At 49.6% G+C, this 16575-nt stretch overlaps 1 protein-coding gene across 1 annotated transcript in view; it reads right to left on the bottom strand.

Annotated features, from left to right (window-relative positions):
• Positions 1-542: 542 nt before the first annotated feature.
• TMEM163 (transmembrane protein 163) overlaps positions 543-16575 on the bottom strand; it is a gene marked incomplete at its 5' end in the record, with an annotated part of 207836 nt that continues 191803 nt past the window's right edge. The window contains 3 exons of the mRNA XM_081142189.1: positions 543-2695; positions 5548-5689; positions 11792-11903. Coding sequence (XP_080998315.1) covers positions 2635-2695; positions 5548-5689; positions 11792-11903 — 315 coding nt within the window. The 3' untranslated portion in view covers positions 543-2634. The remainder of the gene's footprint in view (positions 2696-5547; positions 5690-11791; positions 11904-16575) is intronic.

Below are 16575 nucleotides of genomic sequence, written 5' to 3'. Positions count from 1 at the left end.
CACCATTCCCTCTATCTCTGATTTTGTGGAGCCTTGAGATTCTCCCCCACACCCCCCCCTGCCGCTGGTGAGGCTTGGCAGAGGGACGAAAGGCCAGCAGGCAGGTGTGTGTGGCCGGTGGGGGGGTTCAGGGTGCACAGAGAACATTTGCCGTGCTGGGGTCTGAAGCCTGGCTGGGACAGCAGGATGGGAACGTCGCACAGTCTGCCCCGTCTCTTCAAAGAGGCGGAACAGACTTGGGAAGCATTTTGCTCAGTCCTGCCCAGGTGTTAATAGGACAATAGCAGAGCAATTGATGCCAAAGGAGATGGTGATGTGCTTTCTGCTGTAGTTGCTGCCACACCTTTGATGTCTTTATGCTAATGGCCATTCGCATCTGTGTCTTCAAAAGCTCCTGGTTCACTCTGGGGTTAAGTAGTGCAGGATTCTGCAAATGAGGCGTCGCTGTCCAAATGTACTGTACCCGCATAGAGGCACTGCTTTGTTTTCCACTGTTGTAGACAAAACTAGGGAGAACTTTATTTTTCAATAAACTTTTCTTGTGTGACAAGTGGGAGTGATCTTTGCGGGGGGCTTAGGTGGGTGCAAGGTCACCTGCAGAACACAACCGAGCTGCACCCCCAGTGCTGGCCTCTGCTACCTGCAGTCACTGCTGGAAACGCTGAGAGGACGGTCACATGTAAGGCGCGGAGGAGGGCCATGTCACTGTTGAGCGTCTTTCCCTACATCCTATCCACCAATACTAATTTCAGAGCGTTCACCAAGAAGAGAGTGAATTAGAAAGACCGGTGAGCTTTTTTTTTTTTTTTTAAGATACCTGTACTACACCCAATGTTTGAAAATCTTGAAGGATGTGCTAGTAAAACCGTCCTAAAAAGGCTGAGGGCCTCTTAGACCTGGGATGCATTTCCCTCCTCATGAACATTCGGTTACTTTAGGCTCATGCCCTGGAAACAAGGTCAGGAACCTCTGGGCTCACACCAAGGGCTTGCCTGCCTGTGCGTGATGCTGGAGGAAGGCGTGGCTCGGCCTTGGCACAGCCTCTCTCATGCCTGCCCAGAGCAGGGACAGCACTCAGGTCCCAGATACGGCATGGTTCATGCAGACCAGTCCCAAAAAAGGTGCCAAGAAAACTGAGTGTGTACGTTTAGGGGAGGCTATAGCCCAGCTTCCCTCCCAAGCGACCACACTATATGAAATACAGGGAACCTGCAGAAAGGACACCTGCTGAATCTTGCATTTCCCAGACCTATCTGAACAGTCCTCCCTTTCCCCCACCTAACGTGTTTCCGTCCTACAGAGCACGCCTCTAAGTGCTGCTAGAGGAAGCCGCGCACAGCATCAGGTTGAACCAAGGTCAGTGGCCTTAGATCAAACCACCATCCCTTGCCCTGCCTGACGCAGCTGGTGGGAGATGGGGCATGGGAGGCAGGGGTGAGGTCCCTCGGTCCCCGGCAAGGTCAGCTCCCAGGGCCTCGGGCACCACCAAATGAATGTGTGGCCACGCTCCTCACCTAAGCGGTGGGTGGCCTGCCCCACCGAGGCCACAAAGCCATCAAAACAGTTCTTGGGGGTCGCGCTCTACTCACATTCCACCAGGAACAAGTGACCTTCCGTGTCTGCTTCAGCCACAACGGCAAACCTTCCCATGACGGGGACACCTCTGAAAGAGCCTCCCTGCACCATACAAAACAGTAACGGTCTTTATTGGCCAGACACCGTCGCCTGGGCTAGAGGTACAGACTGTTGTGTGGGAACCATTTTCACAGAATCGATACCTAACGTGACATACACTGAGGACATCTCGCCCTTACAGGAGAGCCAGCGCCTCTGACAGACTAATGTACCATTACTGCCACCTAACAGCAGAGAGATATCTGCACGTGGATGGATTATGTCATTATTTATTACAAATAAACAGTAGTTTCACATGTCAAAAATGGGTCCTGTGTTTACATGTATGTTCGAGTTCTGAATGTACAAGAAAGGGTCATGTGCTTAGTTCGTCCATGCAAAGCTCATACATACGTCACTAAGTACTTTAAAAATAGAATGGTCTCCTTTTGAACAAGTCTGTTTAGATTTCAGATTAGTAAAACAGTATGAAACTAATGAAATACATCGATATAAATCAGGAAGCGCGATATACGGATGGTTTGGGTATGTGAAGGGGTGAGTGAGGACGAAAGGGGACAGACATACGGTCTTCCCTTCAGCTCTGCCGGGAGAGACCTCGAGCTCCGAGGGGCCGGAGCCCTCTGCGCCCAGAGGAGGTGGGTCTGGTCAGTCGCTCTCTATTTCAGGCCTGGAGCACCACAGAACTTTCTACCAAGCAGAGATCTTATCCTACCCACAAGAACCCTTTTACTCCAGAACACAGAAAAGGTGAGTTCCCACTGGAAAGGGGGAAACCAGGCTCCCCTCCTGTGCACGCTGTCCTGACGGGTGTGGCGGGGGCGGTGGAGCGAGGGGAGCGGTGCAGACCAACCTGCTGGGCAGACCTGTTCCCACGAACACAAACTTTCCAAAGAAACAACCGGATGTTCAGTTAAATGCTGGCACCATCCGCCTGTGTGGAAACCTCTCCTGGTCCTGACGTCTTCATGCAGATGCAGACTGGCGGCTCGGCCCCCTTCACTCAAACATCTCGTAGTGACGCGTCTGCCTCACCCTGGGCACCATGTCGATGAGGAGTCTGCAGGGAGGAGACACAGGTCACCCAACACCTCCAGAGCCTGGGGTTTGAGCACTCGGGGAAGCAGACAGGAGAGGGAGTTTTGAAAAATGTATCATTCACATATCATAAAATTCAGCTTTTTAAAGTATGCAACTCAGTGGTTTTTAGTATATGCAGAGATTGGAATTAGGAGGTGGTGATGGTTGGACAGAGCATTTTCCTCACCCCAAAAAGAAACTCACTAGTGTCCCTCCCTTTTCCTCTCCCCAACTCCCCCCAACCACTGATACGTTTTCCCTAATTTTGAAAATATTTAATTTATAAAAGTAGACATTTAATTTTACAATTCACCTAATTGTTTCAAGTGTAAAATATGCCAATTTCTGTTTTGTTTATTCATATATTTTGTTTTAGATTCCAGATATAAGTGGTATTTGTCTTTCCCTGTCTGACTTCTCTCACTCAGCGTAATTCCCTCTAGGTTCATCCATGCTGTGGCAAACCGCAAGATTTCACTTTTTTTTTTATGGTGGAGTAATATCTATTGTATATATGTACTGCACCTTTTTTATCCACTCATCTATCTGGAGACACTTTTGGGGGAAGGGGTGGTTGGTGTTAAACCCCTTATGCAATAGGTTGTCTTTTGTTGATGGTTTCCTTCATTCTGCAAAAACTTTTTAGTTTGATATAGTCTCCTTTATTATTTCATTTCCCTTGCACGAGGAAACACAGCCAGAAATATATTACTAAGAGTGATGTCAAAGAGTTGACTGCCTATATTTTCTTCTAGGAGTTTTATGGTTTCCAGTCTTATAATTAAGTCTTTAATCCATTTTTTATATGGTGTAAGAAAGTGGTCTAGTTTCTTTCATTTGCATGGGTCTCTTTTCCAAGGCCTTTTATTAAAGAGGTTGTCTTCACCCCATTGCATATTCTTGCCTTCTCTGTCACAGACTAATTGACCATATAGGTGTGGGTTTGTCTCTGGGTGCTCTATCATGTCCCATTGATCTATGTGTCCATTTTTATGCCAGTACCATGCTGTTTTGATTACTATAGCCTTGTAGTATACTTTGTTCTGCTTTCTCAAGATTACTTTGGCTATTTGGAGTCTTTTGTGGTTCCATATAATTTGTCCTAGTTCTATAAAAAAAATGCCGGTCTTTTGATAGGGATTGCACTGACTCTGTAGCTTGCTTGGAATAATATGGAAATTTCAACTATGTTCATTTTTCCAGTCTGAGCACAGTGTAGCCTTCCATTTATTTGCCAATGTACTTATAGTGTTCTAAGTAGAGGTATTTTACCTCCTTGGTTAAATTTATTCCTAGGTATTATTTTTGATGCCATTGTAAATAGGATTGTTTCCCACTACTTCATCTTCCAGATCACTAATTTGATCCTCAGTGTTTTGAACTCTGTATCTGATAGATTGCTTGTTTCCATTTCATTTAATTCTTGTTCTGGAGTTTTCTCCTGTTGTTTTATTTGGAGCATGTTTCTTTGTCTCCTCAGTTTGGTTGCCTATGTGTTAGGTAGACCTGCTATGTCTCCCAGTCTTGCTAGAGTGGCCTTATATAGTGTCCTGTGGGCCCCAGGGGTGTCCCTTGTATGGATTGTGTACGCCCTTTTCTGTAGTTCAGCCTTGACTGCTGTTGGCACATCAGTGGGTGGGACTGACCCTCTGACTGGCTGTCCATGGCTACAGCGGACAAGTTGTTGTGTGGGGGGTGACCACATAGTGGGAGTCACTTTTGCAGGGCTTTGTTGCCAGCTATGTCTACCCTTTGGATGAGTTATTTTTGAAGCTGGTGGGTGGTGCTCTGATGTGGTCTAAAGCTACCCACAAGTGTGTTGGCTCCAGTGTAGGCTTGGCACCACCTGGTGGGAGCTACGAAGTCATCTGGGGTTGGTTGGCACTTGGAAGAGGCTATTCTATGAATCAAGACTGGTTGCCACTAGTTCCAGGCTTGGGACCGTTGGGTGAGCACCGCAATGTATGCTGACACCAGGCACCACTTGTGCCCGGCTTGTGGCCATTTAGTTGAAGCTCTTGTTCCACATCAACACTGGCCAAAGTTTATGTCAGACTTGGGGCCCCCTGATGGGAATTACAATGCAGGTTGAGATCTATCACCACTGTGCCAGGCATGCCAAGGCCAGCTGCTGCTTGTTTGGGGTTTGTGGAACTGAGAGAGATTTTAGGCAAGTCCAGAGCATGAACCAAGGCAGGCCACTTGTGTGGAAGATCCACTGGAAGCACCTGGGCCGGGAATTCAAGTTAGGTGGGGTGGGGTCCCAGAGAATTACCAGGGTGGGGCAAATGGCGTTAGCCAGGGGGATGGAGAGCTCGATGTGGCGCCCACCTGTGCCTGATAGCTGAGTGGGGGTAGGCTTCAGCAAAGCCACGATGCTGACCAGCACGTCCAGCCCTGGGCAGAGCTGCCCTGCCCCCTGCCCCAGGCTCCCTGGATGTCCCTGGTGCTAGTCAAGCTGCTGCCCTGGCACTGGAGCTCAGACTAATGAGTTTGTGAATGAGCAAGTCCACGTGCAGGCCCCTCAAGACTCCAGCAGCCCCGTCTCACTCAGGTGCAGTCCCCATTGGTTTTCACAGTGGCTGTTACGGGGACTCCTCAGCCCAGAACTGGTGCCCCTTTGCGACTTTAAAGCCTGTGCCTCTTGTCAATGTCCTTGCCTCACTTCGGTGTCAGCCACAAGAATATCTCATCCCTGATGGGGGCTTTTCCAGTCACCTGACGACACTCAGACTCAGACTCAGGAGTGTCACAGGTACGCGGTGACCATCAGGGGTGGAAAACGGAGCACTCTTGGCCACCAGGAAAGCAAAGAGGAAAACAGGCACTTACTTGACCCCGTAGGCAAAGATGGTGAGGCCGATCAGCACACCTGTGCTGCCATCCAGGTACCAGACGGCCGAGTTATGCTTGAACACCTCCGCACTCAGAAGAATAGAGAAGCCCATCACGCCTCCCACGAGGGAGTTAAACCCTGGGTAAGAAGCAGAGAGAGGCTGAGGGCAGTGCCACGTGAACTTTCTTAGCCACCAAGAAGCCACCCAAATGCCAGGCGTTCTCCACATCCAAACCTGTGCTGCAAGGAATGTTGCCCAGAGCACTTCCACAGGTGACAGCCACCAACTCAGACACCTGCATGGATTGTCAAGTCTGTTCAAATGTCACCAGAGACCTTGCTAGATAGAGCCATCACCCTCCATCCCCTGCACCTCTGCCTGCTTGGCAGAGCCTGTCTGTGGTTGTTGGTCTTCCTCCCACACTCAAGAATGTCCAGACCCCATGAAGTCCAGGACAGTGCCTGGCACAGAGAAGACATTCAGGTACTTGGTGACTCAAGTCTGTTGAATGTCAAGCCTATGAAGTCTTATTATTACCCCATCTTACTGGTGAGAGAACTAATGTTAAGCAGAGTACAAGGTATCGACCAAAGTAATACAGATTGAGAGGATCAGGGCGAGGCTTCTACCTGAGGCTTCTACCTTCCAGTCTCTAAGTCACCTGAGGATTTTCACTCTCTGGGAAGAGAAATGCAAAGTCAAGAATTAGGGACACGGTTGTAGAAATGGCCAAAACAGAACCCGAGTTAACAATTATCTCCGTTCCATGTGTCACACCTCTCAGTTGGTCCCCACAACTGAGGTGTGACACCTCCATTTTACCTGTGAGTTTCCAAAGGCCACACAGGAAGGGAACGGCCTAGAGGGGCTTCTGGGGTTGTGCTGTGGTGTGAGCCCCGAGGCTCCTTGCCTGCCTCAGGTAATGGCCTGGGAAGCTCTAGGCCCATGCTGCCCTGGCGACCCCCTGGCAGCTGGTCCGTGCAGGGTCAGTGACCTCTCCAACAACAGGCCTTGCTTCCTTCCTGGGGCAACTCCACCTGTGTAAGTACCATGCTTTTGCCCAACTCAAAAGTGTTCACTCCAAGTTCAAGCAGGAAAATTAAGATCAAAGAACTTAAATGCATTCACTGGGCACTCTATACCTAGGGGAGAGGTTCTAGATGGGGGGGGGGGAGTAAGAGTGTGGGGCACAGAAGACTTGAGCAAAACCTGGGAAAGACCCCTTCTCAGGATCCAAGGTAGAGACCTCAACAGGCTGCTCCCCAGCAAGGGGAACAAGATGAGCCTGGCTGGGCCCTGCAGCGACGGCTCACTAGCTGTTGCAACCCTCTTCTCCCCTCAAATCTGCCATCTCACTCCAGTTCTCAGCAGATGTACTTCTCAGAGCACTTACATCCTGACAACACCGCCTCATCTTCCCAGCACCAAGTCCACCATCCACCGTGACAGCCACCCCACATACTCAGTTGCTTCTCCAGTTACCTGTTCACCAAAGGACTTGGTTCTTGAAATTCTCCCTTTTCTGGAACATTCTCACTAGGATAAATCTTACCTTCCCATCACCCACCTCAAACTCCTCCCTGACCCACCACCCACCACAAGCCCCATCCACCCACCACAAGCCCCATCCACTATCGACCTTCACAAAACTTGCAGAGCTGTCTACCCAAGTGCACCTCCCAACCTCTCCCCTCCCCGAGTCCTCCCTGAGCTCAGAGATGACTCACTCTGGGCTGCCACGTGCTGTGGTTAATTCACTGTCCTCGGCTTTTGCCCTCCTGGGACACTGTCCTCCAGCCTCCAGAACTCTGCTGGTTTTCCTCTTTCCACTCCAGTGCTTCCTTCTCAGTCTCCCGTGCTGGGTCCTCCCTTTCCCCATCTGCGCACTCTGCCTACAGTCTCCCCTAGGAGAGCCCCCCTTGTCGTCCCCAGTCCTGTATGTCAGTGTCTCCCAAGTTCCTCTCTTCAGCGTAACCTTTCCCCTCAGCTGCAGACTCACTCATATAAGTGTCTCACAATGAACATGTTCAAAGCAAAAACCTTGATTTCTGCTCCAAAACACCCATCTTCTCTGTACATGATGCCACATTCACCTAGCTGCCCAGGCCAAAAATCTAGGAGCGCACCCTTGACTTCTGTCACACCCAGAATCTAATCAATCAATCCATTAATTCTTGCCAACTGTTACCTCCAAAACTCAGTCTCCATCTCTATATCTCACCACCTCCACTGTCCAAACCCAGCCCAAGCCCCCCTTGTCCTTTGCCTGCACCCCTGCCTCCTCAGTGCCCTCCCTGCCTCCCCTCCTGCCCCTATCTCGAACCCACAATCTATTCCCCTCACAGCAGCCAGAGTGATCTCAGGAAATGGACAGCTTCTGGCTGTTCTTTTTTTTTCCCCCCCAAAGTCTCTGTGGCCCACATCTTTTCTCAGAAGGCCACCAAAGACAGCAGAAGCTATTACTCTGTCACAGGTGACCAGGGCTGGAGTTTACCTCTCAACCATTCTCGAACTTGGAGAAGTTTGGGGGGGGAGGGCTAGAAAGAAGGGGGAGACGACGAAATGGCTTCTGCCCCAGGGCAGACTGGAACCTCCACTCCTCTCCCTCCATCTCTCTGCCATGGGCAAGGCCCATGGAGCCCTCAGAGAAGCCAGGTGGAGCTCAGAAAGGATGCAGAGGGTGAGATTCCCCCTGACGGCCACTAGATGTCCACTCAGCTCCACCAAGTCACTGCTCTGCCAGCCAAGGACAGCCCAGCCTCCTATTTCTGACAGCAGGGCCCACCCCATTCCTGCTGCCACCCATGGGTGCTCGCAACTGATGGATTCACTGTTTGTTCACCTGGTTCACCTACACCTTCTGGGAAGAGCCTCTGGCCTCCTCAGCTCTGCTCACCTTGGTTATGACAGAGCCTGGCTCAGTTCAGGTTCACCTCCTATGAGCCTGCAAGGGAACCAGGGACCAAGCACAGAGACGGGACAGTCCTGTGTCTGCCTGGCAACAGCCTCCAGAACTTCCAGCCGCAGCCACTCCACACAGAGAACCCTGGGCTCACAGCCCACCCCCAAAACCGCCCACTGTACCAATGCTGCACACGAGGCCTGACTGCTCACTCACCTCTGGGGTGCTGTCCCCGCTTCCTCAGTTAAAACCAGAGCTGTTGTCGAGAATAAACGCTGTTACCAGTTTAAGAGGCTGTCTGAGTGGTGGCTCCACAGGCCTGGCCTTAATGACTAGATAAAAATCTGTGTAATTAAGTGCATCAGCTTCACGCAGAAAATTCTGATTACAAGTTTCCACGTGCTTACAAGCACCCTAGACTCTCGGTATTCTAGAATTGTGAAGGCGCAAGAGAAGAGTCAGCCCAGGCCCCTCAAGTCAGATTTGCAGCTGGCCCTGCCGGCAACGAGCCAGGCTCCCGGCCCCAGTTCCAAGCTTCTCTGCCTGACGTGTAGTATTAACTTGCTGTACAAAATCATGTTACCTGAAGCCAGCTTCAGCCTCGCGCTGATAGCAACAATACAATCTGACTAAAGAGCTAAAGGACCAAATCGAACTGACAAGGTTTGCCGCACTGCTCGGCACTGGGAGGTCGGATTCACCCACACCCTGGCGCCCCCTTTCGCTGAAGACCTGCTTCCTGTAAGGAAGGACCCGGGGAGAGAGCCCAACCCAGCTCACAGCAGCTCCCGCATGGGGACCAGCCACCCCACCAGTCACAGGTGAGGCCTGTCCTCCCTGCCTGCGCCGGGAGCACTCTGTGGAACCTGCTTCCTTCTGGGAGCGAAAGGGCCACACCTCTCACGGGCACATTCTCAGGACAGCGGCCATAAGGGACGTCCTCCAGAGCCAGCCCTCAGAAACCCCAACATTAGTGACAGGCATGGCCCCCGCCTCCCAGAGAGGGGATCATTACAGATGGTTCCCTCGCTCTGCTAACCAATGAATGAGAAAAGCCGCACACCAGAAAAGGCAATTAGCAGGAGGCTGCGATTTTGATTACTGCTGTGTATTTTGCTGACACTCCCACCAAGCAAGGGATTGCAGAGCACACCGACCCCCAAGCCTGTTCGGCCCATTCATCCCCAAGCCCTGTCCATTTTATATATATCGCCGACATTTCCTCAGACCCCCTACAGCCCCCACCCGCGCCCCCATCCCTGCCCAGGCCTCCACCGCCCCACCCTCAGCTCCCAGAGACCTCGGCCTGCTCAGCTCTCCCTCCCTCTGCTGTTCCCCACCCGACCGCCAGAGGCTGTTTGGAAAACATCACTCACGTCTCCTCACCTGTTTACCTAGCAAATCCTGCAGGGGCCGCCCTTACCCACCCGTCCCAGCCCCTCACCCTGCGTGCCCTCCTCATGCAGCCCCCCAGGTGCCCACCATGCCCTCTGCCTGGGGAGCGCTCTCTACCTTCCTGTTTGGGGAACAATTTTCACTTAAACCATCTACTTTGTAACGAACCTCTCCCTGGTTCGAGAGTATAATGGAAATATTGCAAAAGAACTCTGCAAACCCACGGGTGGGTGTTACTGCAGCTCTACAGCAGCACACCCAGGACCTGCTGTGAGCCGAATCTACTTGCCCTGGGCTGCACACGGCTGGCTACCTCGGGGCCCATCTGGACGCTCAAGGAGCCGGCTGGGCCGCCTGGTACACAGAAGACCCTGCACGCTGCTGAGCGCAGAGCCGGGAAGAGGCGGCCTCGCTCCTAGCTGCTGCTCCTTTTACTATTTTAAACAGCTTTTACTATTTCAAAAGTTTTGGTTTGCTATGGGCACATGGTCTCCTAGCACAGGGAGAAGGTGGCATCTTGCAAGGGCAGAAGCAGACGGCAGGCCCTGCTGGTCGAAATGGCAGGTGGGACACTGCGGGTCCACCACCCCTGGAGTGGAATGTGTCCTGGCCCCCGGGCTGGCCATGGAGGTAACGCAAACCTGTGTGCATCGCACGGACTGGACGCACCTCACAGCCCCAGAGCTAGAACCTCCAGGGTGAGACCCAGGAATCTGTGCCTACCAAACACCACAAGCAATTCTGATGCTGCCAGTGGAAGTGGTCACTTGACTAGTGCCCGGAGTCCCTGGTTCTGCAGCTAGCACATCAGATCATGTAAGCTTAAGCTTCTTCAGGTCTGTTCAACAGAAGCACATATGGAGCCACACACATGCACACACATGCTCCTCCCAGGGCAGCGGTGGTCGCAAAGCTGGAAATACCACTCTGACTTCCTGCCTACCTGCCCTACTGTGCACAAGCCTAGCTCCACACACAGTGGAGCATCATGGGACAAAGAGTCGAAGTCCCCAGTGCCACCAGGCTTTGTCACTTGGGAGACAAGGGCCCTCTGCACTGCCATTTGCCCCCTCACAACAGAACCCATGGACGTCCACCTGCACTCAGGTATTTCACAGAAGAGATCACCTTGGGAATTGGGGGCTAGAGGGTATGTGTGAGTGGCTCTTTTCTTAAAGAAATCCAGTAATTTCTGCTCTATTTTGTGCAGATACATACACCAACCCTCAAGCTTTAACCTTCTGACCTCTCACCCCAGGGTACAGGGGCTCATGTCTCTACTCCTGACTCCCGCACATACTCAGAAATGAAGAAAATGCCCAGGTGATCAGTTTGTCATTTCCTGTTTATACACTAGCACTGGTTTGCGAACTGAAATGCTTTTTTCCTGCTTTCATACACCCTTCCCTGTCATCCCAAAGGCCACACAGGAAGCGCCCCCTGACCCCTAGGGGCACAGAGGGACCCTTCCACGTGGTCTGGGTTTTCAGCAGAGAAACACATGGATCATTCCCCTTGAACTCCCAGGTGAGTGTCTCACAAGCTGGAGGGGAAATGAGCATGGAAAATCCACAAAGAAAACTTTTATAGGTTCCAGAATAGACATTTACTTTTGATTTGAGGCAATGCACATAAAGTCCCAGATTCTGGGGGAAGCCCTTTGTGCTTCATGTTTAAGAGGCTGGGGAGCTCCAATCCACCCCATTAGGAGGTCAGGGTGGAGGTGATTCATGAAGAGTTTGAGACAGTCCCAGGGCACAAGCCATCTGCCCTAATATGGGAACCCTGAGAACCATTCAACAGCCAGAGGAGGCGAGGCTAGGGTGATCCAATTCCCAGTAGTTGACCTCTTCTGCAAGACCAGCAACTAAAGGTGACACACACAGCACCTTCCCTCCCTGTGCCCACAGCCTCAGGGGTTGGGCACACCGGCCCTACTCACCATCTGTTATGAGCGCTCTGCTGGTCAGGACCTTCCCCAGCATAAACTTCAGCACGGCCAGGATGCTGCAAAGGATCCCACTTAAAATGGAGACACTGAACAGGAAATCATCCTGGAAGAGAAAGTTCCAGATTTCAGCAGTTCACGTGCCAGAGCAGATTATCTGCAAATCACTTGCCTTAAAGATAAGCTTTGTTCCCAGAACAAAAAATCAGTTGGGTATGCTGCCACCAGAGGGGGTATGTCGCTTGTTTTCATATCTTAGTTACCTGTGTCACTGGGAACTGGAAAAGCTGATCAGAAACAGATCATCCGGACATTTCCCTAGGAACCCGTTAAGTATTTCTTTCCCTACAGGAGATTCCTCCTTGCACTATCTATTATGGTGAAATAATTGGCAATCATTGATCAATAATAGAGTTGGTCAGAATACTAAAATCAGTTTCCTCTATGTAGAGTTTTTCATAAATAAGTTAAAAAGCAGCTGATTAAGAATTTTGGGAATGTAAGTCCACCACTGGCCTAAGAATACTTCATCACGGAGCCACCTGAATTAGCCACAGGGTCAAGTATCATGGAGCTACTTATAACCATATTTCTCCTTAAATTCACACAAGGCAATAAGAAGTTTAACTATAGCCGTCAAGGTGAGAAAAGGGCATCTAAAAATACAGTCTGTTATTGACGTTATCTTAGCACTTCCTATAAGTTGTTACCTTGCCTTTGCAAGCGAATGAGTGAGTCACATGCAAAAGAGAGCGCCACTGTCTCATGACCTTAGGGCCCATGAGCCTCCTGGCTTCAAGCTCCCTGCTCACTCCCAGGAGACACAGCCTCCAGATTCTACACTATTAAAATGCAACTGCCAGCAGAAATCTGATAGAGCGTCAGATATACGCAAGGAAATTGGATTCCTTAAGCATTTTATTATTCAAATTCACTAACCTGGTGACAGAAAGTTGGGAAGAGAGATGACAGCCTGTTTCCCTGAGTTCAAAACTGAACAAAGTCATTAAGAAAAATCACCTCACTGGAAACGGGATAGCCACATGGTGCCAAAGCATCTCCCCCACAATCCTGATTGATGGTGGTTGGTTTTAACATATGCCCACAAATCTTTGGTAACTCCTTCCTCTAGGAGCCACAACTTAATTTCCCCCTCCCTTGAGTGTGGGCCGGACTCGTGACTGGTATCTAACAAACGGGGCATGGAAAGGGAAAGACAGTAACTTTACAGTGGAGAACCCAGCAAGTGATCTTAGCCAAGTGATCAAGATTATAATGGCCATTAATAACTTAGGCTCCTGTCACGTGCCTCAGCAGCCACAGGAAACAATGCAGGCATTACTAGAGAATCATGAATGGACACAGACCCAGGTGTGATGTGACTCAGGAAACTGAAGCTGGGAGACCGAGGCATTCAACTAAGCACTTTGAGGCCCCAAATTCAGAGGCTCAGTTTTGGCTTTGCTCACCCCATACCTTTCTGGCTCCATTTAATCACTCGGTTGGCAAAGCCCCCATCCTTAAATTTCCAGAGGTGGATAAAGTCTGTGTTCACCCCTTGCCCCTCAGAGACATGTGTGAGATTCCAGGGGTAGAAGTGAAGTGGTGCCCCGAGTCCCTGAGGGCAGATGCAGGGCTTCAGGTGCAGGGCACCAGGGCTGCTGCAGACATACGTATGTCGCTAATCCACTGGCGACCCTTAGAGGGAGGGCAGCAGCCAGCCCCAGCTCCCTCCACCAGCTTCTGAGCCACCAGCTTCTGTGTCCTGAGCCACGCATGTCAAGGTTGAGACGATGACAGGAGGTGGCTCCAGTCCATCTTCAGGGAACCAGGCTGCCCTTGCTGTGCTCCACTCGCTACCACTCTTCCTTCCTTCCAGGCTGCCCTGCTGCCTTCAGGCCCAGATTCCGGGATGGCAGCCTGACAGGGGCTCTTCCACAGCCCCCACCACCCTTTAAGGTCCCATCCTCCTGTTGGGTCCCACTGAGAGTGGTACAGCTTCTCTGTTTGAACATAAAACACCATTCATAGGGATGTTTCGAAATGCTGAAACAGTGCCCAGCACAGGGTAAATGCTACATTTGAATGTGGAGAAGCCAATATGCAAAATCCAGGTTTTCCCTCTCAGTGGATTATTTCTGCACCCACACTCTGTTCCCAGGGTCACCTTCCCGAAGTCTGAGGGAATGGGTTGTGCCGTCTCGAGGGCGCACCCAGAGCTACGGACTTGCTTGGCTCACTATTGCTGCACTGATCTACCTCAGAAACAAATACACCCTGAAGGGTCCCCAGGAGACCTGGGCTGGGAAAGACCTGCCAAAGTCCCTCCTCCAAAACCAGCTTTCGAAATTCTGGAAGTCCCCTGTGCTTTCCCCACCAGAGCCCACCTGGCTCCCCTCTCTTCACCACCACCACATCTACTGTCAGCATGAGCAGAATGTCACAGAGATGCAGTCATCAGTCTGCTTAAGACAGTCGCTGCTATGGACTCTGTGTCCCCCAAAATGCATGTGCTGAAGCTCTACCACCCAATGTGATGGCATTTGGAGATGAAGCCTTTGGGAGGTAATAGGGTTAGATGAGGTCATGAGGATGGGGCCCTCGTGATGGGATTAGGGTCCTTATAAGCAGAGGAAATGATCTCTCTCCACAGGCACCCACTGAGGAAAGGCCAGGAGAGGTCACAGTGAGAAGGCGGCTATCTCAGTGAGAGGGGAGAAATAAATTCCTATTGTTCAAACCACCCGGTTTCTGACATTTTGTTACAGCAGCTTGAGCTGACTAGGACAGTCCCTGAGTGTTTCTGACAGGGTCCCCTCTGAGTCGGAGCCAGAGCAGGCAGGGCTAATGACGGGAAACTGCAGTCCGAGGAGGTACGAGCACTGGTCGGCCGCACCTGCCCTGCCTCACTTAATTCACGCAGCCAGGTCCAGTCAGCATTGGACAGGCGGAGAAACGGGTGCCCAGGGTCACTTAGCTAGTGGCAGGACCTGGATGTGTTCCCAGCTGTAACCTGCACCAGGACGTGGCCTTGTAAACACCTCTCATATCACATGGACTCTGAAAACAGAGGGACAGCCACTGCCTTAGGTATTTAGTTTCTACTGTTACCAGCACTGGCCCTGTGATTTCTCAGATTTGAATCTTTACTGAATGGATAGAAGATCAGGGCAAAAAGGTGCAAGAAAATTGGCCACTGACTCAAGAGCCAAGGGTGAATGTATATTAAAGGTAAATACTCCATAAATGATATCTATGCTGTGAGCTTTTCCATGACCTCATAGTGGTGAAGGCCTTTTATAACCATTGCAAAGCCATCAAAGATTAATACACTTTACATGAAAATGAAAAGGGGATAGGTTAAGTACAAATATAGATACAAAAATATTATCACAAAGAGTTAATCTCCCTATTTTCTAAAGAGCTCCCAGAAATCTGTAGGAAAAAGACCAAAAAAGAGACTTAAAATAGAAAATGGGCAGAAGACAATTAGAAAATGAAAATTACTTTTAAATCTATTGAAGATGTTGAAACTCATTAATAAAAGAAACAAAAAAACTACACTGAAATATAGTTTTTCACCTAATCAACCAAAAGTATTATTAAAAACTTCTGCTCCTGAGCCCTGGCCGGGTAGCTCAGTTGGTTAGAGCGTCATCCCCGTATACCAAGGTTGCAGGTTGATCCCCGGTCAGGGCACATGTAAGAATCAACCAGCGAATGCATAAATAAGTGAAACAACAAATCAATGTTTCTCTCTCTCCCTCTTTCTCTCCCCTTCTCTGTCAAATCAATATATAAATAAAAATAAAATGCTTAATCTTTAACAAAAAACTTTTGCTCCTGGAAAGACACTATTAAGAAAATGAAGGGCAACCAAAGACTGAGAAAAAACATTTGCAAACACATTTGTTAAAAGTCTTGTACCCAGACTATATTAAGAATCTCTGTAACTCAATAAAACAGATGATTCAATTTTTTAAAAAATGAGCAAAAGATTTGAACAATTTACCAAAAAAGATACATGATTATCAAATAAACACATGAAAAGATAGCCAACACCATTCATCAACAGAGAAATATAAATTGAAACCACCATAAGATAATACTACATACCAAATAGAACCAGTAAAATTAAAAATATATAATAGCAATCATAGTGAGGATGTGGAGCAACTGGAACTCTCATGTACTGCTGGTAGGAATGTAAAACAGTACAGCCACTTCATAAAACAGACTGGCCATTCCTCGTAAAGTTAAATATTAACTTACCACAGGACCCAGCAATTCAACTCATTGGTATTTACCCAAAATAAACAAAAGCCCATGTCCACACAAAAACCTGCACACCAATGTTCTCAGCCACTATTTTCATAGTGTCAAAAAGCTGGAAACAACCTAACTGTCCAAGAACTGGTAAAAGGATAAACAAACTATGGGATATACCCATATAATGGAATACTACTCGGCGATGAAAAAGAACGAACTACTGACACATTCGGCAAGAATATGGCTGCACTTCAAAAGCACTATGCTAAGTAAACAAGCAGAGACAAGAGACTAAATACTTTATGATTTCATTTATATTACTGTCTACAAAATGAAAACTATGCCAACAGAAAGCAGATCAGTGGTTGGGGAAGGGAGGTGATTTATAACTGCAGAAGCGCATGATGGAACCTTTTGGAGGGACAGAAATATTCTATATCTTCATTGTGCTGGTAGTTCTGTGACCATACACATCTACCAAAACCCAGCAGACTGTATGGGATATTTTA

The sequence above is a fragment of the Miniopterus schreibersii genome (genome assembly GCF_964146895.1).
Source record: "Miniopterus schreibersii genome assembly, chromosome: 7".
NCBI classification, from domain to species: domain Eukaryota; kingdom Metazoa; phylum Chordata; class Mammalia; order Chiroptera; family Miniopteridae; genus Miniopterus; species Miniopterus schreibersii.
Note: the sequence above shows the minus strand (reverse complement) of the source record. Positions and strands in the feature narration are given on the sequence as shown.